Source organism: Anas platyrhynchos, chromosome Z, assembly GCF_047663525.1.
Source record: "Anas platyrhynchos isolate ZD024472 breed Pekin duck chromosome Z, IASCAAS_PekinDuck_T2T, whole genome shotgun sequence".
NCBI lineage: Eukaryota > Metazoa > Chordata > Aves > Anseriformes > Anatidae > Anas > Anas platyrhynchos.
Window position 1 is genome coordinate 9556479 of NC_092621.1, and position 26500 is coordinate 9582978.

The window sequence follows — 26500 nt, forward strand, 5'->3', positions numbered from 1 at the left end:
TCCCAAAATGAACGGTGCATCCCAAGCCTGGGTGCTCTAGGTGCTGTGGTTACGCAGAAGCTGATGGCTCTGCTTGGTTTGACTCCTTGACAGCCTGGTGCAGGAGATGGCTGAGCTTTGCTAACCAGCATGTGCTTGTTAGGGGAACCAGGAGCTGACTTCCATGCCCTGAGCCAAGAAAATGGATTGTCCTCTGTCCTCTGCTTTGGTGTCTTGTAATGCATGTCACACAGAGAGCGAGAGTCAGAGTTCTCTAATTAGGGCTGATTCGTTAGCATTCATTAAGCGTGCATCATTCCTGAGCTGCAAGACCTCTGGGCTCTGACAGACTGTGGCATTCAGCATTTCCATCAGCAACACCTTTCATTCTTTCCCTTCCCAGCCTTTTGTGAGCATCTCTTCTCTTCTGACCACCCTCCCTCTGAGGAGCGTGACATTTCCATTGAAGATGCAGGAGTGCAAGGCAAGTCCCCAGGCACACACAGGCTGCCAGAGCAGAAATGACCTGTCCTGGGGAATCTGGGTTTGTTTTCCCACAGGGATCTGCCACAGCCCCACAAGAAGCACAGACAGGGTGCTGTGCTCAGATGTGCCACCCATCCCAAGGTATTGCCACGCTGCGTCCCCCTGCAGCCAGCCCTTCTGCTGTGGAACAGTCCCAGCCTCATTAGCTGCCTCCCAGCTGATTACCAGCCCTCTGCTCAACCCTGCCAGTGGCCTCCAAACCTTTTCCACCTTCACCTTGCCAAAGGAATAGGAGCAGACCACACTCCATGCCCCAGGCAGAGAGATATACATGGCTCAGTCCATTCCTATAATGACATCAGCTGATTTCTTCTCTGATCCTTCTTAACAATCCCTGCTTCTCACTTTGCTGTTTTCACTACCACAGTTCACCAAGCTGATGTCTGGAGTTTGGTGAACTGCAGAAGAGGTATCTGTAGCTCCAGGAGTTTGTTCCTGTGCAGCAAAAGCTTTGATCAGAGCAAAGTGCTTTGAAAACCTGCGGAAACTTTTTAATACTCTTCCAGCAGGCTGGTGGGGCAGTGAGAAGGACTCTCGGCTAACACCTGCCATATAAAATACAGAAGTACATGGTGCAGAGCCTGCCCTCTCCTCCTGCCAGGTGTCATATGGGCAGTGGTGCTCTCTATAAGCTCATCACCTTTCCAGGCTGGTAACACAAACCTTCTTGAAGGAAGGACTGGGGTTGAAATCAGCTGATGTTGCTCTTGGGAAAAAGTTCATTTTGTGGTAGCATCTCACCACATGGTGTCCTGAGCCTGATTCTGCACCCTTACTGCCCCATTTTACACTGTGACGCTGTGTAGACCAACTCTGCACGGGACACCTGAAGGGTGAAATGCAAAGGGGTGGCTTGGAATTGTGATATCCCCAAAAAACTCTTAGTGTGGATGGATGTGTACGGGAGCAAGGTATGGCCATGGGCAGAGCCATATAAAGGAGCCAGCTCAGCTTCCCAAGGTGTTGTGCAGAGCTGTTTGCCCAAAATGTCCCTAGAGGAAAGGAACAGGAGGCTTCAGAGCTGAGCACCAGGGCACTTCGGGTGTGCCCAGCGAGCCAACGGCAACCAACAGGTTAACAAGGCAGAGACAAAGTCTTGCCTAAATATAACCACCGCTTGGGCAATGTCCCCAGCAGGTCGTTCTGGTCCTGGCCTGACCCAGTGGCAGGGACACAAATAGCCATCTGTGAGTTTTGGTGTGGAAAATATTACTAATTAAAATAAAAAAAAAAAATAAAGAAAAGGAAAGCAAAACATCTGTAGTCGGCAGCATCTGTCATTCTTGCTTCTTCAGGGCATTGTGCTTGGAAACTTTAAAACCAGAGGATATTTTTAGTTTGAAAAAAAAAAGTTAAAAGCATAATTTTAAAATTAAAAAAAAAACTTTTTTTTTTTTAAATTTTATTTTTTTTTCTCCCATGGCTCTCCTGCAGCCCAAGAAGAAGCTCTCTGAGTGCCTGTCTGAGGAGCTGAGTGTGCAGAGGGAATGGGGTGGCTGGCTCATCCTTCTGCATCCAGACCTGGCTTCATCCTCCAAAAAGGAGGGATGGAGGAATCGGGACAAGACGTGGCCCTGGGGCTGTCACTGCTCCCTGATGCTGCTGGTGTCACATGCATTAACAGGAATGTTTTGTTAATTAGCACAGGGTTGGGTGGAGGCACGGGGAAGCAAACTGGACAACTTTACGAAGTGTTCCCTGCTGGAGTGTTGGAAGCAAAGAAACAAATACATGCCCACGACAAGCCAGTGTGATGCAATGTGAATTTAATTTGGTGGAAAAGACCACGGGAGGAGGACATATGTGTCCTTTTCCCCTGCCTGCTGCCCTACAACATGCTGGCGGAAGCCGCATTGTGGCCAGCACAATGTTTTGGGGCTGGAGGTTCACCTGCCCCAGGGTCAGCCCCAGCCCTGCTCTGCATATCGATTCAATTCCTGCAGCATCTGGGTTGGGCTGGCTGGGAAATTGTAAGGCTTTTCTAAAGGGCGGAAGAATTGTTTTCATTTTTTCTCATGAATATTTTCAAGATTTTTTTTTTTTTTTTTTTTAAGCGGATGGTAAAATTACCCTGGGGCTTGCGTGGTTGCTTTTTTTAATCTCAAGAATTTTGCAGTTTTTAATTGGGAACCTGAAAGATGGTGAATAAAGCAGAAATCTTTGTCTGGAGAGCTGGGTCTGCAGTCAGCGTAGGAAGTTGAAGGAGATGGGGCTGGAGGGAGGTCTGGGCAGCTCTGAGATGCTGCAAGCACTGCAGGGTGCTGCTCCCTGCATTGTTTGCGCTCAGTTATCCTATGGGCAGCTCGCTTCCAGGTGCTTTATATATGGAGGTGATATGGGCCTGGGAGAGCAGGCTTGTTGCTTCTTTTCAGCCACATTTCCCCCCACATCCTCCATAGCATGGTCACTGAGCCAACACACAGCCTGGCTGGGGCTGGGGACACATTTCCATGGCTGCTGCCGAGCCCGAGGGCATATTTTCCAGCAAGCTGACCTCAGGCTAAGGAGATGCAGGTGGGACATGGTGGGGTTTACTCCGTGGACCAAGCACTACACAGACTTCCCTTGACCCATGGGCTTTTTGTTATGAAGTCTCAAAAGAAACCATTTCCAGCAGCAGCCTGCGAGGCACAACAAGTCACTCACTTTGAAGCATCCACACATTTGTTGGGTTCCAAGCACCACTGGAGAGACCCAGGAGGAATGTTCCCTTCCCTGCAACAGATGCCTTCAACTGCTGAAGCATGGTGGAGGGGGACCTACCAGGTGTGCCAGGAGTGCCAACCTTCCCATGGCAATGTGCCCTCTCCCTGCATCCTTCCCATCACCTGCCTTTGTAATAAACAGGCAGAGGTTGGGCTGTCTTGGGAGCTTTTTCCCAACAGTTATTCCTCTGGAAGGATAAGCAGAGCAAGAGATCCCAGATGACCAGTTAGTGAGCAACGTGTGGAGCGAGGATCCCCATGTCCCTGGCTGGCTGCTGTGCCATCAGCCCCGTGGTGCGGAGCCACCAGGACTCTGGGATGCTGTGCTGTCTCTGCCCTGCTGCAGGATGCTTTTTGCCTCCCTAAATCAGCAGGAAAATGAAGGTGATAACTCAAGGTACAGGTGATGGCGAGGTGGGGTGAGAGCGGTGGGCAGTCTGCAACTCCAAAACTCCTTGAGCCTCCCCGACAAACAGCACTTTGCTGTTGTACTGCTAATGCCTGAAGTCTGGCTTGCTTTTCTGAGCAGCCCACGAAAGGGAAGCCATCAACCTTCCCACACACAGTCTCCCGGAGATCAACCCAGAGCTCTGCCCAGAGCTGGTGGATGCAGGCACCTTGGTGCCTGTCAGGCAGACATTGCTGGTTTATTACTGGTGGGTCTCCTGGAGCAAGGTGATGTGCACAAGGACACAGAAAATGCAGGAGGGGAAGGGCATGAAATGCCCAGTGCCTGTTTCCCAACAGCTCACGTGGAGGGGAGCTGCTGCTCTGTAGATTTGGGGGATTTGGTTATTTTCTGGAGGTTTTTGAGCTCCGCCTGGCCAGAGGAGCCAGGTTGTGCCCTGTGTGCATGGGCACGAGGAGAGCCCCCGTGGCTGCAGGCGTGTGAGAGCAGGCAGCCCTTTCGGGGACACGAGCAGAGCCCCGCGTCGCCTCAGCTGCAGCCCATTAGCTGACCATGCTCTCCGCTCCTAAATCATTTCCTGAAGGGCTTTTGCAAAACGAAAAGAAAAAAAAAAAGAAAAAATCCCCTTCAAGACGTGGAAGGAGGGGGAGAAGCAGGGGGAAATGGTGAAAAGTTCAAACCCTGCCTGGTGTCCTGGTGTCCTGGAGCTGCTGTGCCTACCAAGATCCTTGCCCAGGAGCGCAGGAGGCAGCACGGTGCCGGCGAGCCCTCCCCTCCGCGGGGGTGGGAGCCCAGGGACCCCGGCTGAAGCTTTTGCCTTTTTTCCTGCTTGTGACTTTTTAGCAGTCCTTAGGGGACATTCCAAGTATGTGGCCAGGCATGGAGATAGTTTAAAACACATTAAGTTCACGGACAAGGTGTCATTAGGGCTCCTTTGGAGGGGGGGAGAGAGAGGAATTATTTGAAGTTCATTTGCCCAGAGGGAGTGCTCTCTGAAGAGGAATGGTTTCGGGGCACGGCGGGGCGGTTTCAGGGTTTTTGCTCTTCCTGCAACTTCGAGGAGCTCTTTCTTTTGAAGGCGATGGCTGCTGCGGCGCGGGACAGGACGGGGAGCAGAAAGCAGTGAAAGCATTTCGCCTGCTCTGCCTTTAAAGCTGCTCTCAGCAAGCTGTCCAGGAGAGCGGGTCAGAGTCCCAGAGTCCTGTTTCGTGGGAAATATCGACCTCCTTGTTGTTGTTGTTCCAAATAGGAATGAAAAATGTAAATTTCTGGTCAAGCAAACATTCCTCAGGGCTGTTCTGGAAAATTGAAGTGACACTTTCTCAACATTTTTGTTATATTAAAATTCAGCATGCAAATTGGGTCTGTGATATATATTACATAACATATTGTGAGCGAATTTCAATAGCATATACAGTATAAATCTAAACTTTGAACCAAGTGTTTTCCTCTAAGTGTGTCACCAAAACGATACCTTTCTGGCAAAAGGTTCGGGTTCTACTGAAACAGCCTCTTTTCCCTTTGTTTTGGAAAACTCCCCTGTCGCAAATAAATCCGAGCTGTCCGCAGGCACCATCCCACGCCAAGCCTGCCCTTCCTCGGGGCTGAATTTCCATCAGGGCCACCTCATCTTGAAGGAGGGGGCTCAGATTCCCAATGGCAGAGGCAGGATCTGGGCTTTGCCTGGTCTGCTGGGCTCTGGGTTCATCTCGGTACCTGTCACCCTCTTTCTGGAGAAGGCAGAAGAAAATTGGCCTGACCCAGAACTTTTTTTTTTTTTTTTTTCTTTTTTTCCTGGAATAAGTGTGTAACAAGTTCTGTAATAGAACCACATTTTTTATTTTTATTTATTTATTTTTTTTCGTGCTGTTCTCTATTTGAGGAATGATGCAAGGCAGCTTTTTCTAAGCCCTCCCAAGGCGAAGTGTTGCTGCGGCTCATGTACCAAAGCATGCCTGGATGCTGAGGAGGATGAAGGTGATGAGGAAGGCTGATGGGTCTGGACTGGCAGTTGCTGGTGTGGCTGCAAAGGCTGGTGGCCTTGGTGGGAACTGATCCAGCTCCTTGCATGCCTGATGGGTGCTCAGCAAGCTGGGGCCTGGCCAGTCAGCCCTTGCTCTGCCTCTGGAGTTTGGGGTGTGAGGCACCAGCTCAGCACCATTTATCCAGGGTTCTTGGCTCCCCAAGTCCTTCTGGATTTTGTCATTAAAAAAAAAAAAAAAAAAAAAAGCTAAAACATTCCTGCCTCCTTCAAGATGGGAGCTGGGCTTTCTTGGGCTGTTAGCCACGAGATTGATGAATCTGCCTGCGAGGACTTCATTAACACGACATAACCCAGCTGCAGCTTGGCGTGCCCTGCCCAAACCACAGTGGGATCCCATGTGGGGACAAGAACATGGCATGTAGTGGATCTGCAGGGGCACTGAGTGTCACTGTATAGTCTGGGACACATCCTGTGCCCATGCCTGCATCCTTTCCCTGCACTGTAGAGACGGGAGATGAAGGTGTGTGTCTGCATGCAGCTATGGATGCCAGAGCATCCCTAAAAGTGGTTCCTCTCCACCTCACCCAGGAGTGGCTCAGGATCAAGGAGATCCATGGAGATTCATGTCTATTCCCATGGGGTTTGGAGTCAGAAGGAAAACCCAGATATGGCAGCTTCTTAAAGGACTTCTCGTGAGATTGGCCATAACTGTCCTGAGTCTGCCCCAGGCTCACGAGATGCTCTGCATCTCCTTGCATCACAGTGGGGCTTGGAGGATGGCAGTCCGCAGGGAAGGGACACGGCGCAGGCTGCAGCACAGATCTGAACCTGGGGCAAAGTGTCTGGGACCAAAGCCTCACCTAGGCAGCTGTTCACTGAGAAATGATGCTTTGCTGAGGCATTATTGGGGTAGTAGCACACAGCCCCGTCACCTCCACGCATGCCTCCCCTTCAGGTCCCTGTCCCCTCCTGGTGGACCCAGCAGGTAGCAAGGTGCAGACCTCAAGCTGCACCCTGTAAGGGTGTAGGAAATTGCTGCTGCTCTGCTGTGGCTGCAGCATCATTGGGATGGAGGAGAAGGGGAGAAAGGGAACAACATTAATTAGCTGCATCCCAAACCAGCATGGTTAAGATTGGTTCCTCCATCTCTGCACAGAGCAGACCATGGGCAGCATCTGCTCTGAAGTGCTTTGAAAGAAGCCGTGGGGTGAGACGCAGTGGCTGCAGGCTGAGGACCAAAAGCAGACAGAGGATAACTGGGAATAACGTGACAAGTAAATTTATCTGCACACACAGGGAGAAGGTGACAGGGGCTTTGTTGCTGTGACAATTTAAGCACACAGACAAAGCCAGAATTTCAGGGAAATATGACATCTTCTATCAGACTAGCTAGTGTAGTTGAAAAAAAAATAGTTTTGGGGTACACCAGGTCTTTTTCAGGTCTCAGATACAAGGAGCAAACATCAAAGGGAAATGCAAATTGGGAAGAGCAGTTGGGAGTTTAATTGGACTTGTTAATCAGCTAGACCTTTGGAGAAAAGAAGTATCTGATACCTGCAGTGACGGGGGGAGAGCCTGGCCCCTGCCCCACCAAGCTAACGAAGCAGAATGCTAATGAACACCAGATCACAAAGGAGGAGACATCTGCAGTTTTAGCTTGAGTTTTGTAAGCAGCCATGATTTTTTAAAATCACATTAAATCAGGTAAATTACCCATTCACCTGTCCTCTGCAGGGACTGGGGGCCTCTGGGGACACCTGTTCCTGAGGGGAATTGTGTTCAAAAGCTCCAATCCCAAAAAGCCCAACAGCCCAATTTTCACGTTTTTGGTCACTGCAGAAGAAAACTTCTGGCTTTCCCAGCTTGAAGCACTCTGCTCCAGCTTCCTGAACTCATCCTGAGTGTCTGGAGTCTGTTTAGCATCTCTGTGGAGCTGGACTATGCTTTGGGGGAGCTCCCCTTCAGGAACACTTCTGGCTGTGGGACTGCATCTCCTGCTGTCTCCCTTGGTGCCTGGGAGGCTCTTCGGGAGCAGCCTGTGCCATATCATGGACAACGAGAGACTTTGGGGGGGAAGCTGCCATGGGAGAGGTTAATTCACCAACCCTGGTAAATGCCTTCCCCTGTGGGAACACGCTGGGGCAGATTCGCAATTCCTCATCCATTTTGCACAGCAGGAAAAGTCTTGCAGCCCGGAGATGCAAACCCCCAGCCTTTCTGCAGGAAGCGGAGGGCAGAGCTTTGTGTCGGGGCAGTGGTAGCAGCGGTGGTGTGCGACTGGCAGGAACTGATTTGAATAATTGGGTGTCACGTCTCTATTTTTCTTTCAGTTAAGCTACATGTGCAATTAATTAAAATAATAACCTAAACAGCCTCCTGCTGGGACTGCGTTTGCTGCTCTGCTTCAGTCTGCCATCAGCGCCGCTGAAAGTTTTATCGAGAGCCACTTCTTGCTGAGAGGAGCTTGAGCAAAGAAAGGCTCTCCCAGCAGACAGACCTTTAATGCTTGTGGTGTCTGTGTTCTTCCCACCCATGCTGTCTGGGTGGTGGATAAACAAGAATTAGGGCTTTAATGCATCACTTCCCACATCCTCAGCTCACTCTGTGCTTCGCCCAGCATGGAAAACTGCCTTGTGGATGCGGTGGGATCTGTGGACACCCAGTGCAGGGTGTCTCACCTTCCATCTGTGGTACCTTCCTCACCTCTGCTCTGCAGCCAAGGCTGGCAGATGCTCTCAGCAGCTTTGCAAGAGGAGAAAGCTCTATTCCATGAGGAAACTGTTCAATGATCTTCATTCACAATCATCTCTAAGCAAATGTCAAGATTTTGGTGTGCACTGTGCTGACCACATCCTTTGCAGGAGCAGGAGCATGTTTTAACAAATCTTATGTATAATGATTTTAGGGGTTGGAGCAAAGGTCTGAAGCCTTTTCTTGTTGCTGTGTTCATTGCTGGTACAAGAACCAATGAACACATTCCCATCTCATCCTGCTCCTTTTCCCACTTCTTTTTCTTGCCTCTCTCAGCAGCCAGCACTGTTCTACCTGTCTGCCCTTCCCCTCCCTGCTTCAGCTTTAAGGATGCTGGGGATGCAAGGGATTGACCATGGCTGTGAGCATCATTCCAACCAGCCCCTCAATTCCCAGCCTCCGCCTGTTTCTGGTGGATTTGTGACAGGGTTTGGGGCAAGCTGGCAGGTGGAGCTGCCTGCCCTGGGATGGCCCCGTCCCCTTGGCTTTGCCTGGAAAGGGCTGAAGCAGCCTGAACTCGATGGGCAGCAGAAGACACTGTTAAAGATTGAAGTGCCTGGCTGGCAGGAGGGAGACGATAAACTTGTCCTGGCAAAATTGAGCTGGGATTTAGCTGAATGGGAAAGCAATCAAAATTCAAAGGTTTTTTGCTTAAACCAACCGAGCGAAGCAGAGCTCCCAACCCTTTAAGCAGCGCCACATAAACTTAGAGGCCAGGGGGACCATCTGATCGTCTGGTCTAACTTCTTGCTTGGTGCAAACCTGCTCCCTCCTGACAGCCTGAGGACTCCTGCATCGAGCACAGGGCTTTTGTACCTCTTGGGAAAACAACCTGTCTGAGCATCCAGGAAAGAGAAAGATGAGTCTCCCACGCTCTTCTGTGGGCCACAACTGGGTGTTAAGTTGATTTATCAAGACTTTGAATAAGAGGATGCCCCACACTTGCCCCAGAGATGGTGAGGACCCAGTTCTGGGTAAGGTTCCCCTAGCATACTCGTCCTGGCCCCAAAATCTCTGGCATCCCACAGGCTGACAGCTCGATGTGTTGCTTGATTAAGCTTGTGTTAAAAATGGGGTGCAGCGTGTGTCAAATCCTTCTCAAATGTGCTCGGCTGCATGTTTGTAGCATGGGCTGGGAGTGGCAGAGAGAGGCCAAATCCCAAAGTGGGGCTTGGAGGTGGCAGGATCCCACCTCCAGGATAGGAAGGATCCAGCCTGGGAGACACACACGGGAAATTGATGATCCAGGCAGATCCAGAGCCAATTAGGACCACTGGCAGGGATGAACATCAATTCATCACACTGAGATCTGGGCTGCTTCAGCCCCACAAGGAAGTGGGGTCACTTCTCCGTGCCCCGGCCTCTCCTCTGCCTGCCTTATCCATGGGGGAGCACTGACCCTGCAGCTGGGCTCTTTTGGACCCTTATGTTTTCAGCATGCTGCAATGCCCAGCATCACCCTATCTGTCCAGACACCAGCTCTAGCAAAGTCCTCATCATCTGACACTTCAGAGGAAGCTTGTCTTGTTGAGGGGCTGCGAGAAGAGAGGGACACCTCTTAGATCAATGAAAAAAAAATCATATTTTTATTATTATTATTTTTTTAATTTCCTGTGCAAGCCCAGCCCCTCGGTGCTCAGCCCAGCCCTGGGAAGCATCCCATGCCGAGCACAGCCGTCCCAAAAAGGGTCCCCGCAGCCGCTCGGAGGCCGAGCATCGGCCGCGGTCCCCGAGCAGCCCCTGCCGGGAGATGGCACTGCGAGCAAGGAGAACCAGCCCGCGGCGCAGCCCGGCGGCGGGCGGGGAGGAAAGGCAGCCCTTTTCCTCGGTATGTGCACTCCTTCCCCTGACACCCTGCTGGGAATATCCTGCTCTTGCCACCTGTGGAGGCTGCATCCTCGTTGCTGAGTTCTTTGCCTTTCACGCCGAGCAAAACTGGCTGCTAAGGAGGCGGAGGGGAGCATCCCCAGCAGCATCCGAGCAAAGAGGGAAGGGAAAGAGTCCAGCCCTGTCCACATAGGGACAAATCCCACTCTCCCAGCACAGGGTTCACACTCCCACACCCTGCCTCAAGCCCTACAGACCATCAATATTTCAGCTTCAGGCTCCTCCAGCCCCAAAACGACCCCAGATTTCCCTGGGAGCTCGTTTTTTTTTCCTGTTCAAACAAAGAAGCTGAGCAAATATACTGAGGTTCCCACTCTAGGTGGGGAGTTTTGCTAAAGCAGTTATCAGGGAATGAAAATTTACAGCCCCTGAAGTTTTGCTAACTTGCTCTTTCGCACTGAGGTACCTGGGGATGTGCAGATTTTCCTGTTTCACGTGAGAGCTCCAATCTCCACCTGGATGAAACTGAGAAATTTCGGCCACCTTCTGTGATGCGGGCCCAATTTCTCATAAAGGAAATTTCATGGGCTTTTCCACGCCCTGCCAGATTTTTCAACACCTTTCGGGAAGTCACAGCTGAACACTGTTGGTCGGGATAGTTTTGCTGTTTGGGGAGAATATTTGCACCATTAGGTCTCCTCGGTAGACAGTTGAATGCTCCCAGGACCAGTGTTTCGACAGCCTCTGCAGCAGTATATTGTCCCAGGCAGCAAGGATTACCCAAAACAGGCACTATCAAGCACACCCAGTGAGAAGAAACCCATTAATTCTCTTGTGAAAACAGATGTGTTTGGGCTCTGATAAAAGGCTCCAAGCTGAGGCTGTTGGAGACTTTTTTGGGGGTGAGGGGATATTTTTTTTTTAAGTGGAAGTTTGCAAAAATTTAGTTTTGAACATGTTGGTGCCCTTCCTGCTCAGAGGAGATGATAAAAATTTGTGCAATTGATCATAATGCCCTATTCTGGCATTTTTTATTTTTTCTTTTTGCAAAGAAATGATCCATTTCTTGGTTCCAAGCAGGAGCCAAAAAAAAAAAAAAAATCTGTAGTGGAAAAAAAAAAGGAATGTTTAAGGGTGGTAACTGAAACATTTCAACATGGGTCAAGCAAAGAGATGTGCTTAATTTTGTGTGATTTTTGCCAGGTTGTGGGAGAGAAAAGCAAACATCTGTCCAATTTTGGCGCTGGCAGTGGTGAGGCCAAAGGAAGGGAGGGGTAATGGAAGGAGAGTAGATGGAGGAAGAGGAAGGTGGTGGAGGATTATAAAGAGGACAACATATTTCTCCTTTGTGGGTGCTATATGGTGCCTTGCTGTGCCCATACTGCCTTCACTAAGAATAATGGGAGGGAGTCAGCCATCCTCGTGGCATAAATATGCCTCATACAGGGGCACCAAGGAGATACGGGGTTAGGATGGGGCTTAACCCAAAGCGGTCTCACTCATTTGGGTGAGCTTCTGAGCCCTGAGGGTAAACCCTACGGAGAAGAAACCAAAAAAATCACTATGAGAAATGTACCACTGAAAGATAAATACTTACTGAGAGCCCGGGGATGCAGGGAAGGAGGTGGTGGTGGCATCTTTCCAGGCTTCATATTTGGGGTGGCAGTTTTCACACCACGGCTCTCCTCTCCAAATGCAGTGAATGGGACCTTGTGGGGGCTGCTGGGGAGATGGGGAGCTCCCCCTCCTATCTCTGCCTGCTCTCCCCCCACGGCATTGATGTTTCCCAGGTGTTTCTGACTGAAACTGAGTCACCTTTGATTTTTCCTTATATTGCGCAGAATTATTTTTTTTAACTGCAGTATTATATTTTCCCCAAATGTGGTTTTCTGGGGGAATTGTGCTCTTCAGCTAAAGGAAAAAAAAAAAAGAAAAAAAAAAAAAGAGAGAGAGAAATAAAATGAATATTCCCCCCCCCCCCCCCAAAAAAAAAATCTTTTAAAAATGATAGGGGCAGGGGATTGCAAGAATTCCTCACTGAAAGACCTTCAAAAAGCTGCTCTTTCACTCTTTTCCTTTTAACCCGACCTTTTCATGCTAAAAACCTCAAGCTGCTCTAATCTCCGGCTTCTGCTTTCTGTGTGAGGACGACGACTCGTGCTGGAAGGACTCGTGTTAGCAGAGGAAGGAGCCACGCTGTGGCAGATGCTGGCCTGTCTCGAGGTGTTAATCTGCAGGGAGATGGAGGGTCTGAGCCAGCTGTGCCGGCGTGGTGCAGGGCTTCGGGCCAGCTCTCACGGCAGGTGGCTGGTAGGGTTTGTGGCAGAGGTACCCAAACCTTGCAAGGGCTACAAATGTTAGGGCATCAGTGCCTTTTGCACAGCAATGAGGGTACCTGGGCCATGTGGAAAAGACAGGAGACATCGCTGGTTTGGGTGTAATCCTGGTGGAGGGGGTCTCCTCCTGAAGATGCACACTGGATGTGTTTGTTTTGTGTCAGCCACATCCCTCCGGACACCTCCACGGCCCCCATCCCCAACAGCAGGACAGCATCTACCCTAGGATGTGCTGAGATCCAGGTGGGAGAAAAGAAAATAACAAAACAAAACAATAATGCACAGGATTATGGTGCTGATTCCCCAGTTCCAGGAGCATTACAACAGCTGTCCTGCAATTCAGGGTATTCGTGAAACAGAAATGCCAAAAATGTTGGCTGTAACTTTTTGGTTCTTGCCTGAGACAGCATGGGGTTGCACTTTGGGCACGGAGGGAAAAAAAGGGTGGGGGGAAACCTTTTCCAGACCCCTATCCTGTTGCTCCTCGCTCAGAAGGACATATGTGAAAATGTATGTTAAATATGGCTTTCATCCCACGCTGAGCCTCTCCCGAGCGAGGAGCTGACAGCAGCGGGCCATGTGCCGAGGGTGCTGGGACGGGCGTTATTTATAACAGGTGTCAGGAGGCACTTTGTCATCGAAATCTTACCCGGCAGTAGCAGCGAGGGGTCTCGCCGTGTGCCAATCACCGTTTTGCAGGAGCAGCCTGGTAACAGCGTGCACTGAGTGCGACATCCTCGGTGCACTTGGAATTTAAGCTGAACGGTGGGGTCTTGTTCTTCCAGCAGCACGACACCCAAGGCATCCCAAATTCATATTCAGGACACTGGATGCCCATGAGCATGGTGCACCAAGAACTGGATTTTCTGCTGTGCAAACTTTTGCACACCCGTGTGGCCGTGGCACACCCTGCCCAGCTTTGGGACCCCCCCCATGGCCACTCCTGGGTCTCACCTTGCTGCCTGCATGCATCCAGATGCTCACCAGCATCAGTCAGCCTGCCCAGGCACACGAGGTGCAGGCTGGCAAGCTACCACCAAGCCCTGCACTTATTATCTCCGGCTTTGTCTTTCGCACGCACCTCCCTCTGTTCCCTTCTGTCTCCACAGGAAGAAGTTTGGCAAATGTAATAAAGGCAAGGTGAAGCTTTACATAAAATAATCTCTCCTGCCATGAGTCCTGAGGAATTTTAATCAGTCCAGGAGTACCGGCAGAATTCCTTTGCCTGCAATCTTTTCATGATCTGCTTTCCCCTCCCGTTCCTCATGGGGAGCATTTGCTGGGAAGATGATTAAATCGGGCTGGTAAAGAGCTCGCAGGTTCTGTAGCTCCTGTATTTTCCTGCTTCCTTGCAAGATCATTTTTACTTTTTTTTTTTTTTTTTTTTTTTTTTTTGGCCAGCAGCATGGCAGGTTAGCTGCTTTCTTTGCCTACCCTGTACGTTTCCTCACCCCATTGTTGCAGAGTTTTCCCCCTCTGGAGAATCTCTTTTGTGCACAGGCGAGAGACAAGGCTCCCAGCTCAGCCTGCTGTGTTGTTGTTCGCCTTGAGTCCAGCAGGAATTCAAGGAATGGTTCCCCACGTCCCCATTCACCTTGGTCCTGGTGACGGTGAGGGCTCAGCCTGGGGGATGTTTCTGGGAAGCCGTGAGCAAGGAGCGTGCACCCAGGGGCCGATGTGAACTCGGTGGAGCAGGGATTTTGGAGTGCTGAAACTCGCCTGTGTTGCCTGCCAGTAGCTCACAGTAGGAATCTGGGCATTCTCCTTTGAACAAATGATTCACCAGTAATCACTCAATCAGCTCCCTCAAAGGTTGAATAATCTGTGAGTAATTTAGTCAGATGTTTGCCACGAATTATCAAATAAATGTTTTGGAAAGGCACCGGCCCGGGTTTTCCCCTTACATACGCTCAGCTTTGGGGTACAACCAGGTGAGTGCCATCCCCTGAACTCTGGTCCCAAGTATCTGAGGGATCTGCGCTGCTTTACACCTGGCCAGGCCTGGCCCAGAAAGTTCAGGATCCGACCAGGACTCGGCTCCATCCTACCCTCACTGTGCAGCTGGGAAGCAGCCGCTCTCCTGCGCGGGGTACCGCACTGCTGGAGGCAGGCGAGGGGCCTGAAATGGGGCACGGTGGTGTTTTTGGTGACTGTCTCCTGGCTAAACATCAGTGTACAGGCTTGTGATGAGCCCCTGCTTTCTCCAAGCAGCTCCCAGTGGGAGATGGATGGGAGAAGCAGCCTGTGGTGATGGCCTGATGCTGTCTCATAAGCTAAGGCTGAATCATTTCCCTGGGCCCAGCTCTCCTCCTGGACCTGCTGGTGCTGCAGCAGCTTTCCAACCCTGTCCCCATCAAGCCACCTCTTCTCCCGAGACATTTCCCAGCAGCATCCAAGAGATGCTGCTGCCCCCAGAGCCTTTCCTCCCTCTTTTCAGCCCTGAGCCTGGCTGACAGTGGGGTTTAAGAGATGAGGAAAAGGTTGAGATTTTTTTTTTTCCCTTCTTCCATTTTGTGACTTGGTCCACAGCCTCTGCGCAGGAGCGTCTTTCTCTAGCTCTGCTGCAACCTGTTGAATAGTCCCGCTCCTCTCTCAGCTTTTCCTCCTGCCTTTCATACATGCAGGACCTGGCATTATCTACCACAAATCCCCCCAGAGCCCCTACATGTTGATTATTCTTCATGGATAAAAACACTAAAAATAAATGGATAATTTAATGCGGACCTTCGTCTGAGACAAAACATCATTATTTCCATCCAATTAATAGTGGCTTTTAGTAGCATCAATGAAAAAATGGATGAAACCTGGCTTCCACCCAGCCCCCTTCCTCTGCCTGTGTCACGGTGCCTGGGTGAGGCCAGGACTGCGGGGAGAGGTGGCATCCTTCAGCTTACACCTGGTTGGAATAAAACAGAGCGACTTTTCTAGGTTTGCCCAAAGATTAGCTTTTCCTTTTATTTTTTTCTTGAGCAGGAAGACCAGGAAGAAAGTTTTGTTGTTCTTGTTGCTCCTGTTGTTTTGTGCAGCTGAGGAGAAGTCCTGGGATGCCAGGGAGGGTGGGAACACGCCAAGGGGAGTATTTCTCCCAAGCCCTCTGCAGAGTTCTCTCGCGTGCGTTGCTTCCTGAGTCACGGGGATTTGTGCCTGCAGTGTTTGGATATCTGGAAGCTGGAGCAGCCCTCGCTGCCGACCCGAGGGCTGATGTCCAGCCAGCAGCACCCCAGCCCTGCTGCAGCTGCCGTAGGGCTCCCCAGGGCTCCCGAAATATCTCCACTCGGTGCCCAGTGGGCACGGAGCCCCTGGCAGCGAGCGAGCTGCATCTGCGTGGGCATCTGTCTCTCGCAGGAGTGGGGAAACCAAAGCATCTATCCACACAGCAGCAGCCGAGCTGGGGATGTGGCTGGGAAGGGCTGCTCCCCCCGATCCCCTGTCCCATGGGACCCGCAGCTGGTGCCACCTTGGTGCCAACCAGCCTGCCCCAAGCCCCCCCAGGTGCTGGCAGTTGCCCACAGAGGTGTCAGGTGTGAGGGAAGGTGGGAGCCCTGCAAAGGTGCCTGCTTCTCACCTCCTGCCCGCTGCCCTTCCTTGCCCCGGGGCTGTCCTTGCTCACCCTCCCCTTTGGCTCCTGCTCCTTTGGCCTCACCGCTGCTTTAATTTTAGCAATTCCTTGGAAAGAGTCATTTTCCATAACTCAGCTCGCTGCGGAGCCCTCTGCCTGCCAGCTCTGCCTTCTCCCACGTGTTGCTGGCGTGCCCCAGCAGCACACGCCTGCACCTGCCCGGCCAGGCCTGCCTGTCCCAGCTTCTTGCACACCCAAACCTCACGCCTGGCTCCCGTCCTTCCCCCCCCCCCCCCCCGTGCAATTAATCCTGGCACTCCCAAATCACACAGTGCCACGGCTGCTGGAGCAGCCTGGTGCATGGCACCTCTGTCCTCCTCGCCCTGCAGCCTGCGGGACAGCTGTGCACCGGGGAGCTGCGGGGTGAACCCGCAGCCGGGGGGCGATTTGCAATGGGTGTGCAGGAGGGTGTGGGACAGGGACCCACGGGTGCCATCTGTGTGTGTGTGTGTGCCCAGGTTTTTCATTTTGGTGGCACTTTGGTGCTCGGAGAGGGCGTGCAAGGGGGCGTGTGTGGCCACAGCGTGCCATGCCACCCACGAGTGGGCAGTGTGCGAGTGGGTGCGTGGGGTCTGTGTCTCGGAGAGGTGCACGTGGGGTGCGCACGGAGGGTGTGTGGGGTGCTCCCGCGTGTGCAAGCATGCACGGTGCATCCACCAGAGTGCGTGTGCAAGGGGGGGCATGCAATACCCCCCTCACCCCCTGCTCAGCATCCGCGGGGCAGCACCCACGCGTGTGCGCGGCGTGGCGTGGGGGCGGAAAGGGGGCTGCGGGGCTCTCGGGGGCGCACGCAAAGGCTCTGGTGGAGAGGCCCACGCGTGGGTACGGAGGGAGAAAAGCGGTGTGTGTGTGTGTGTGGGGGGGAAATAAATAAATCAAAGGGTGGGTGGGTGGGGGGGTGCGGGCGTGGGGCGGGCGTGCGCGGCGGGGCCGGGAGCGCGGCCGCGGCGCTGTGCCGGGGGGTGCGGGCTGAGCTCATCGCTGGCTCCCCGGCGCTCCTTACCAGTGGCTTCTGCGGTCACATGGGTTATGTGGTGGAGTTTAAAAGAGCTTATAGCCCCCGAGCCGGTGCAGAAGCAGCCGGTGGTTGCATGGGGTAGAGCCGGGAGCGGCGGCGAGGAGGGAGCCGTGAGTACGGGGGGCGCCCGGGGTTGGTTGTGTATGGGGGGAGAGGGAGGGGGGAGGTGGGTAGGGGGAGATGGGGAGGGAGAGGCTGGGTCGGGGGGTCCGCGGTGCCAGCCGCCCTGCGCCGAAACGCCGCTGCTTTTCTGCTGCCGATGGGGGCGGCCGGGATCGCTGCCTTCCCCTCTCCACGCCTCCTCTTCTCCCCCCCCCCAAACCCTCCACGCACCTTCCCACGCGTGTCCGCGCCCCGCCGTGGACCCCTCCGCCGCCAGCGGGGCAAGGGGCGGGGGGGGGAAACCCACGGGGAAAGAATTTAGGGCAAGTTCACTTCCCGCTCCGGGTGTCCGTGGGGTGTCCCCGTGTCCGTGTGTCCCCGTGTCCTCGCCACCACCCCCCCTCAGCGCCACCGCGTCCCCCCGGCCCCGCGTCCCCCCGGCCGGGAGCGCGGCGCAGCCGCCGCTGCCTCCGCACCAGGTTGCAGGCAGGGAGGGGATGAGCCCGGCCGCCTGCTGCATTGCATTAGCCGTGCCGGAGCCGAGGTTGCGGGGGGGCTCTTTGTCAGCTGCAGCCTGTGGATTTCCCGGGCGGGAGAGCAAAGAGTTTTGCCTCCTTTCTCCAAAAGCTCAACCTGCCCTCTCCTCTGCCGTGGCAGCGCTGATTTTTACGTTTTGTTCTTTTATTTTTATTATTATTATTATTATTTTTTGGTGTTTTATTTATTTGGGGTTGGGGGGGTGGTGTTGATTTTATAAGAATATCATCTGGCGTGCCGCTGGATCTGCTCTCCCCGGGCTCGGCAGCTCACCCCGAGCGCGACGAGGGCTGCTTTCCAGAATTGCATAACACACACCGTTCCCTGTGCTGCACAAACTCCCTGACATCCCCACATCTTGGTGACTTCCCCTCAGCAATCCTAAATCCGGATCGGGACTCTTAACTGGTGCGTGAGCTACTCCGGGCTGCCCTCACCGTGGACAGGACCTGCTTTGCGTGTTTCGGCTTCCCCATGTTCCTCCAGCCATTGTTTCTTAATCCACTAAACTTTTTTTTTTTCTTTCTTTCTTTTTGGTATAAAGATTGGCATTTCTCCCTCTCCCTCTTAGAAAGCCGATAAACAGTCTTCCCCTTTCTTCCCCACCCGGTGCTCATATACACGTGTCTGTAGCACAGGTTGCAGAAGGGGAATTGCCTGATGAGCACTTCGGTTGCTTTTTCAGGTCTCTCTGTGTTTTTATTAGTGGGATAAGCCCGGAGGTCCTTTCCTCAGGTTGCCTTTTGCTCCGGACCTCACTGACTTCTGCTAGGATTTTGCAAATTTAGCTCTGGCAGCTGTTCTTGCTCCCTGCCCCGCCGTGAGGAGTTGAGCTTTGCTGTGATGGCTGGGGATGTGCAGAGATGCTCGTGCCTGGCTAGACATCTCACTGGGAATAGGTGCTGGGACCAGGGCTTGCCGGGGAGAGCAGACAGTCCAGAGATGGGCTGTGCTTTGGAATTGAGAGCCCCGTGCCTGCCAGGCTTCTTTGCAACAGCCCTTTCGGATAACTTCATCCGAGCCTATTGTCAGAGCAGGCCAAGCCATGAGCTGACGATCGTGCGTTGCCTTTGGTCTGATTTACCCTGAGCAGAGCCGCTCCTGCCGAGGCGCTGAGCCCTCCTGTGGAAGGTGCCCAGCACCTCCTGAACTGGGGAAGGAAGCAGCCCCTGGTCCCCACAGAGCCACGGAGCTTGTGATACACATAGCAGTGCAAATAACTGTGGTCAACCTCAGCTTTTGGAGATGTCTCTCCAAAAGTGGCAGTGGGAGCTCTGTGGGTGCAAGCCGGCGCTCCCGGCCACCCTCGGTAATCCCCTGTGGAGCTGGAGGGACGCATCCTGCTCCTGCCGGGGCTGGGTGCACGGCCGGGGAGCTTGACTGGGCTCTGTCATTTGTTATTGCTGCCGCTGCCATTACGCCTGACAGGCGGGAGTTGCTGAGTAATGTGCTGTTGGTGCGTAAATATCGGAGCGCTCGCCGCCAGGCTCACAGCCGCGAGTCTGCAGGAGCCGCCTCAGCACCTCGCCCCGCGCAGAGCTGGGCGCCCTCGGCACGGCCCTTCCCTCAGCAAGCACCATGCTGCCGTCCTCACGGGGCCCTGCTGCTCTCCTGGGTGCGAATCGGGGTGGGAAAGGGCTGTGTGTGTCCGTATGTGTGCGTGTGTGTGAGTGTGCACGCGTGTGTGCGCACACCTTGGGCTGAGAGGCAGGGTTGCTCCCAGGGATGCTGCCCTTGGCAGAGGGAGTTTTGCAGACACTGTGTGTTTTGTTAGAAACTAAACCATGGGCAAATAGGAAAGGAGTTTTGTTTGGGGTTGTTGCTGTTTATTTTTATTCCTTTATTGTTATGCCTCACCAACACACTCAGCCCTGAGTTCCCCTTGATTTCATCCTGTTCCTAATGAAGACGCTAAATTATTCCTATCGTTTTCATCCCATTTGCAGATTAGCATCCAACTCACTCTGTCAGTACTTGCTCAGCCCAGCTAGACCGATCGCAGCTCTTTTAATCTCCCCTAGTAAATCAATCCTTTCTGCCTCCTGATCATTTTTGTCGCTCGTTTTTCTGAAATCCCTCCAATTTGTCCATTTTGTGTCGGTGACGTATGCCTGGCCCTAAACATGATGTATACCAGGCATGGCAGCGCGAGGAAGGACACCTCCTCCCCTCCCACCCCGCTGGGGCTTGTGATGCTTTGTCAGCATTGAACTGAGTTACTTCCCCATTATTCTAAGCTATAGTCCCTGCTCGGTGTTGCAGAAGGAAGCAGCATACCCAGGTCAGTGCCCTGGGGAGAATTCCTCCAAATTTTGGTGGTGGGTTGCTGCGCTCGGTTTGTGTGCTGCTAGCACACGCTGGAAGAGGCTGGTGCTCCAAGTGCTGTTTGGGAGGGGGTCAGGAGACCGCTGTGCCTCTCCCCACAACAGCTGATGGTTCAACAAGGTAAGAGGAGCAAAATGAGGGAAGGAGAGCTGCATGGGGGCTGCAGGACAAACAGGGAAACTGAGGCCCGTGTGTATTCTCGATGCACGTTCCCTGCGCTCCCATCCAGCGCACACCTCTCATTTAGGTGCTGCATGTACAGGGTCAGCTGGGTGCTTCAGTCCCACTCGCACCTATCAGCATCACAACAAATTTGGGATTTTCCCAGGAGCTGGCACACAGGGCTGCTGGCCCTGGGCTGGTTTTGCGCATCGCTTCTCGTGCTGACACACAGAGCTCAGTGCCACAGGTGCTGGCCTGGCGCAGGCACGAGAACGGGACTTGATGCAGAAGTCTGCTGTGCATTTTGAAGTTTCATCATCCCAAACCTTGAGCTCCTAACTCTGCTCGTCCCCGTTCGCTGGGAGGGCCGTGCCCTTCCAGGGACCATCTATTTTTAGGAGGAGTAGTGTTCTGGACAGTGGCCACTGCAGATGCTCTCTGCCTCCTCCTCTTGGCCCCTCTCCAGGGACACCGCTCGGGCTATCTGCTGGTGGGGAAGCTTTTGCTGGGGTTCTGCGGGACTGTCAGGGAGGTGGCACCGTGCTGGGCACAGGGACACCTGCGGGGATGTCACAGCCCTGGGGGACTCGGCGGGGCCAGCGAGCGTGGCTGCGCTGCCCTTCCCTGGAGCAGGATGCCTGGAGGAAACGGTGCATAGCTGTGATCTGGGGACCAGCAGGACACCAGAGTTTGGCCACCGCTGGCCATAACGTGAGCAAAGTCCCTGGTGCAGTCTGGGGCAGAGCACGGAGGGGTGGCAGCGGGTGGTCCTGGTCTGGTCCTGGTCCCGGTCCGGTGCCGGTCCCTTCGCCAGGATGACACTAGGGGGCACGAGATCTGCTGGAATCCCTTTGTTGGGAATGGGGAGATGCAAAAGCTGCTCTTGACCCATTCAACCCCTTTGCACAATTCCCCTGCACGTTTGGCACGAATTAAACCCCAGCGGGGGACAGGGGCTGACCCGGGCCACTGGTCCTCAGTCCCCATCGTGTCACCACGGCGCGGGCAGGACGCGGCTCTCCGGCTGCAGCTCCGCAGGACCCGCGGCATTTCTCCGCGACGGGAGCGCTCAGCCGGAAACATCTCCGAAGCGAGAAGGAGGTGGACACAGCCAGAGAGTCTCCGGGGAATTTGGGAAATCCAGGAAACACCTAGCATGGTTTTAATTCCTCTCCAGAGGCTTTGTCCAGAGCGGGGATTGAGTTAGGCTGGGAGGGGGGGGTCGCTTTCAAGACGAAGCGTGTTATGGTTTCATTTTCTGCTGGATGTTAAGTTCACGTGTGATGTCTCCTCGGGGTCATGTTTTCCCAAAGCAGCAGAAACTTTAGAGAGGTTGATTTAATGAGTGGTTCGGATCGATCCGGAACGTGGTGTGTGCGTGTGTGGACATCCGAAATATCCGTGTCCACGTGTGTAGCTGGGAAGGGTGCAAAGAACGTGTTGATGAAGGCGTGCTTATGCATTTCTGCATAAATCCAACTGTAATATTGCCTTTTGTCCTTAAAGTCTATTATTCCAGCTGTGAATGCGTGTGTGTGTATTGAAGCACTGCATACTGTAGTATCTCTCTTGTTATAACAAACCTCGTGAAAAAGCAAATAAAGAGACATTGTTCTCATAGCAGGCTTGGAAGGATTCAATATTTATCTTCTATGAATTTTGATAGTTTCTGCTCAGCGTGTTTGCAGGTTGTTTTTCTATTTTGTTTTGTTTTGGCTTTTTTTTCTTTTTTGGGCTTGGGGTTGTTTTCTTTTTTTTTTTTTTTTGGTTATCTGCTAAAAATTTTGCACTGGTGGGAAACTGAAAACATCCAGACACTTTCAGTTTATTCATCACTTAATGAAAACAGAAGTCAAGCTTCTGGACTGAAACGCTGAAGCTTGATAACAGCCTGGCACAGTAATTTCTAAGTGGTCAGTTCTCAAATGCCTTCTGGCTGCCAGACACGGGGAGCCTGAGCACAGCTTCTTTCCCAAGCCCCCAGGCAGCATTTTAAGGAGGACACCGACACATCCTAAATACACCCGTTCTCCCGGAGCAGGCTGTGCTGGCTACTCCCAGTAGTTCTGGGAGGACTGGAGATGGGAGGGCAAAGGATGATGTGCTGCTGCTTGCCTTCTGCCCCAGCCAGAGGCGGGTGTGCATCCTTGCTGGTGCTGCATCCCCGGCTGTGCTCGGCCTCCTGCAGCCAGCTCGGGGCTTTATTGATTTTTGGGCTGCCCTGTGAAGTGGAAGGAGGGCTGGGACGGAGCGCTTTTAAGTCGATTAGGGATGGTATCCGAAGGCGGTGATGTGGTTTGTAGGGGAGAGGGTGATTTGTCTGAAGGTGTTACCTAATTAGAGGGTATAGTCAGGGCTCTAATTAGCCGTGACACCCTAAAGATGTCATCGATGCCCCCTGTCCCGGGGGCAGCCCGAATGTCAGCACCAGAGGAAGCTGTTTCCCTTCAGGTGACTTGCATTGCCCTCTGGGGCACTTGCTGGCTTCAAACGATGTCTGTAGAGACACCGAGCGAAAGGAAGCTGCAGCAGACGGAAAGATTAATCCCAGCACCACGATGGGGGAAATCTCCCCTCCCTCTCCCTCAGGGGGGTGGGTTTGTGCTGCTCCCTGCTTGGGGAGGGCAGACGAGGAAGGCTGGAGAGGTCTGCAGTAGATGGGATGGGGAAGGAGGGCTAGTTGTATCCACAACAGCTGGCGGGAGGACGGAGGGGACACGGGACCAACTGAGACCTGGCTTATCCAGGGGCTGGGCACTCCTCTGAGAGGAGGGACAGAGCAGCTCTGGGACTGCTCCTGCTCCCTGCTTTTTATTCCTCGAGTCACTTCATCTTTGCTGCATCAGTTCGCTCCCCAGCAGCACGAGTCGCCCATTTCCAGCCGCGGTGCTCAGAGCTGGCAGGAGCCAGGTGGAGCTACTGGTACTCCTGCTTGGATGGGGGCAGAAGGAGACCCTGGGGGCAAGGCAGGCTCAGCTCCTTGTTTTCCCAATGCTGTGAGCAGCCTCGCTCTGCAGAGGGACTGGCAACCAGCTTTGCTTTTGTAGGTAGCACCAGCGGCCCCCTAAAGCAAACACAGAGCCAGGCACATCCCCGTGCTGGTAATTACCAAGGGATGCGCCTGCTTTTAATTATGTGGGTGTTAAGCCAGTGAATGCATTTTGTTCACAAAGTTGTAGCCTGGTATTTGTCCTACATCTCGTGGTCTCTGGTGGCTTTCCCAGTCTCCGGAGCATGGGTGAGAATAACGTGGAGGCTGGACGCAGGAACGCGCAGGACCCTGCTGTGGTCCTTGGGGCTGGCGTGATCGTCAGCTCCTGAAATCAAGTGTGTCTGCTTGGAATACAGCAGCCAGGCTTCACTCCACGATCATTTTGTCCAGGAACTAAAAATAAGGCTGGTGATAATGAGGACACATCCTCTCCTGCAGTTAGACCGTGGCTCTGGGGTGCAAAGGGCAGGCAGCTTGTCCCAGGCTTCTCCGATGTGTGATTTACCCTCCTTTGGGCATCACTTCCTCGGCCTCTCAACTGGCGGATTGAAAAATAAATGCATTAAAAAAAAAAAAAAAAAGAAAAAGAAAAAGAAAAGAGAACAAAATGCCGCTGTTGCTCTGAGATTTGATCAAAAAAGCTCTGTCCAGTCCTCCGGGTTTCTCATGTAGCTCTGGAAACAACAGCGCTATAGCAAAGGCGCACCCACGAATACCTATTAATTTGGGGAGGGGATGGGTTTATTTTGGAACCACCTGAAAGAAGCACATTTTGCTGGCGTGCTGGAGGCTGTTCGATTTGGGAACCCGGCCTGGGGTGGGCGAGAGGTCGCTGTTTGTCCCAGCCCTGCTGCACTGTTTCCTCTCGCTGCACGCCCGCACACGTGTTGCACAGACACGTTCCCCCACTCGCCTCGCCGTGCCTGCCCACCTGTCTGCAGCTGAGGGAGCTGAAGCTGCTCTTTCTTGTGATTCATAAAAAGTCTCCGTCTCTGGATGGAGTTGTCTGTGCTTTTATTGACCTGGTTCCGGGAACGGCGGAGGCTTTTCTGTCTCCTGCGTGCGTGATTTCTGCGAGGGCTCTGGAGCAGGGGCTGGCCCTTGCTGCTGCTGTATCTCCAGTCCTCCTAACGTTATTAGTCTGACAGGCCCATTGGGTATGTTGGTGCGTCTAGTTTTTAATCTCATTCATGAAAGCAGGGACTGTGGCAGGCACGGAGCACTGGCTAACGCTGAAGGCGATGCAGCAGGGAGCACGTGGGCTGGACGACAGTTTTGGCCATGCCACACTCCCAGCGCATTTTTGGGGGGCTCCCTCTGTTGTCTGCAGATATTTTGCCTGCAGAACATGCAGGCTGGGCTCTGTGAACCCAAACGTTGTGACACATCCCAGGCCCCTCATCCCTTTTTGCTCTGGACCAGCGACTTCAGGTCCATCTAGCCTCCTCCTCCAAGAAATAGGGATGGAGGGTAACTTCAGCACCCAAGGTGGGTCCCTGACATCAAGAGCATACAGGATTTGTGCTTCCTAATTTTGGCACATCTTTAGCTGCAGCTGGGACAACAATGCTGGTGTTTTGTAATTTATTTTCCAAGTAGCAAAAAAAAAAAAAAAAAAAAAAGGGCTTCTCTCTCCAGGGCTGGCAAATACAGAAGACAATGCCACCTGCCCATGTCAGGAGGCATCAATGGCAAAGGAAGGATGGTTTTGAGTTTGCCTCTCACAACAAGAAGTCAGGATGGGCTGGCCAGTGGCTGGGTTTTGGCTTATTGCACAATGAAACCCACACCTGCATGTAGTTCTGGGGGGCTCCTGGGGGCTGCTTGCCATGGCACATTACCACGGTCAGCCTTGAGCCTCGCCACAGCCTTGGGGATGCGGGGAACTATCACTGCCTGCAAAGAGAGGAAACTGCAACCTGGAATGGCTTTGGGATTTCCTGGAGGTCCCAGAGCAGAGCTGGTGGCAGAAAACCAGATTTCTTGAGTTGCTGACAGCTCATGCCAGCTGCGGGACACATTAGTAAATTCTCCTTGCCTAGACAAAAGCAGAGCATCCGTCCCTCTGTTCAGTGCTGTGCGCTTATCTGTCTGTCTCTAGCTCTTCTGGCAGTCAAACCCCTCAAATGACATTTGAAGGCTTTACATTCATTTTCTCTTGCCAGTTCCAGATCAGATTTGCTGAGTTGTCAGCCTGAAGATGCTTTTCTCTTAAGTGCTGGCCCTGCAGCAGCTCCCCCTGCTCCATCCCTGCCTTGGGGGAGAGCAGCTGGGCTCCTCCTGCCTCCGCTGTCACTGGCAGCAAGGCGTGGGGGCTGGAGCAACAGCTCTGCTGCTGGATGCATGAAGAGAAACAGATTTCAGCTTCCTTTTCCCCCTGTTGCTTGGGACACACTGGGATCAGCTGGCAGCGGGTGCTGAGAAGCAGCAGAGCCAGGGATTGCACTGGAGGAGAGGTGCTGGGGTGAGGAGGGCAAGGGTAAGGGCTCGGTGCAATCCCTTTCTCCTCCTGGGGCTGGATGGGGCATCTGACCCAGGTTTTGTTGGTGAGCATACATCCAACGAGCTGGATTCCAGCTCAACCAGGCTAAGGGACACTAACAACAGCTCGTCTGCCAGCTTCCAGCAAGGAAGGCGAGCACTTGTCCGTGCACGGTGAGTTGTGCCGTTGTCCCCGGCGGCTGTCACTGATGCTCTGCCACGCTCTGCTGGCAGGGAGCAGCCCAGGAGGATGCCTCTGCTGGGGACAAGCACAGACACGTGTCTCCAGCTGGAAGCCAGGCCTGGGAGAGGGGAAACCTCCGCAGAACACAAGTTTGCAAGTGCCTGTGTGCTGCAGTGCCTCCCGGGCGTCACAGCCGCCTGCCACCGTGCGAGCAAGGGGGGAGCTGGCTGGGCACCAGCACTGGAGCAACTGGTGCAAAGAGCTGGGAGCTGCTGCAGGCACTGGAGCAGGAGATTCCACACAGTGCCAGCCCTGCCATTTATGCCCTATGGTTTTACATCCACCCCTTCCTCCCATTTCGCACCCTCCAGGCTCTGCACAGCACCTCCTCAGGTCCCCCTGCCCCACCAGGGCAGCCTGTAACAGGAAGGCTGGCAGTTCAGAGGGACATCACTCGGTGCAGCAGTGCTGCTTTCACCCAGCCCGTGTCCACCTCACAGCCCCAGCACCCGCTGCCATGCCCAGGGAAGGAAGGTGCCCTGC

The 26500-nt window shown here is 53.3% G+C and overlaps 1 protein-coding gene across 2 annotated transcripts in view; it reads left to right on the forward strand.

Annotated features, from left to right (window-relative positions):
* Positions 1 to 16794: 16794 nt before the first annotated feature.
* The window catches only part of CNTFR (ciliary neurotrophic factor receptor), a 173561-nt gene continuing 163855 nt past the window's right edge, over positions 16795 to 26500 (forward strand). The window contains exon 1 of one of the 2 annotated variants that reach the window (XM_072031399.1): positions 16795 to 16997. In XM_072031399.1, coding sequence (XP_071887500.1) covers positions 16797 to 16997 — 201 coding nt within the window. In that variant the 5' untranslated portion in view covers positions 16795 to 16796. Of the gene's footprint in view, positions 16998 to 17084; positions 17285 to 26500 lie in introns of those variants that run through there. The other variant, XM_038170792.2, reaches the window with a different exon arrangement.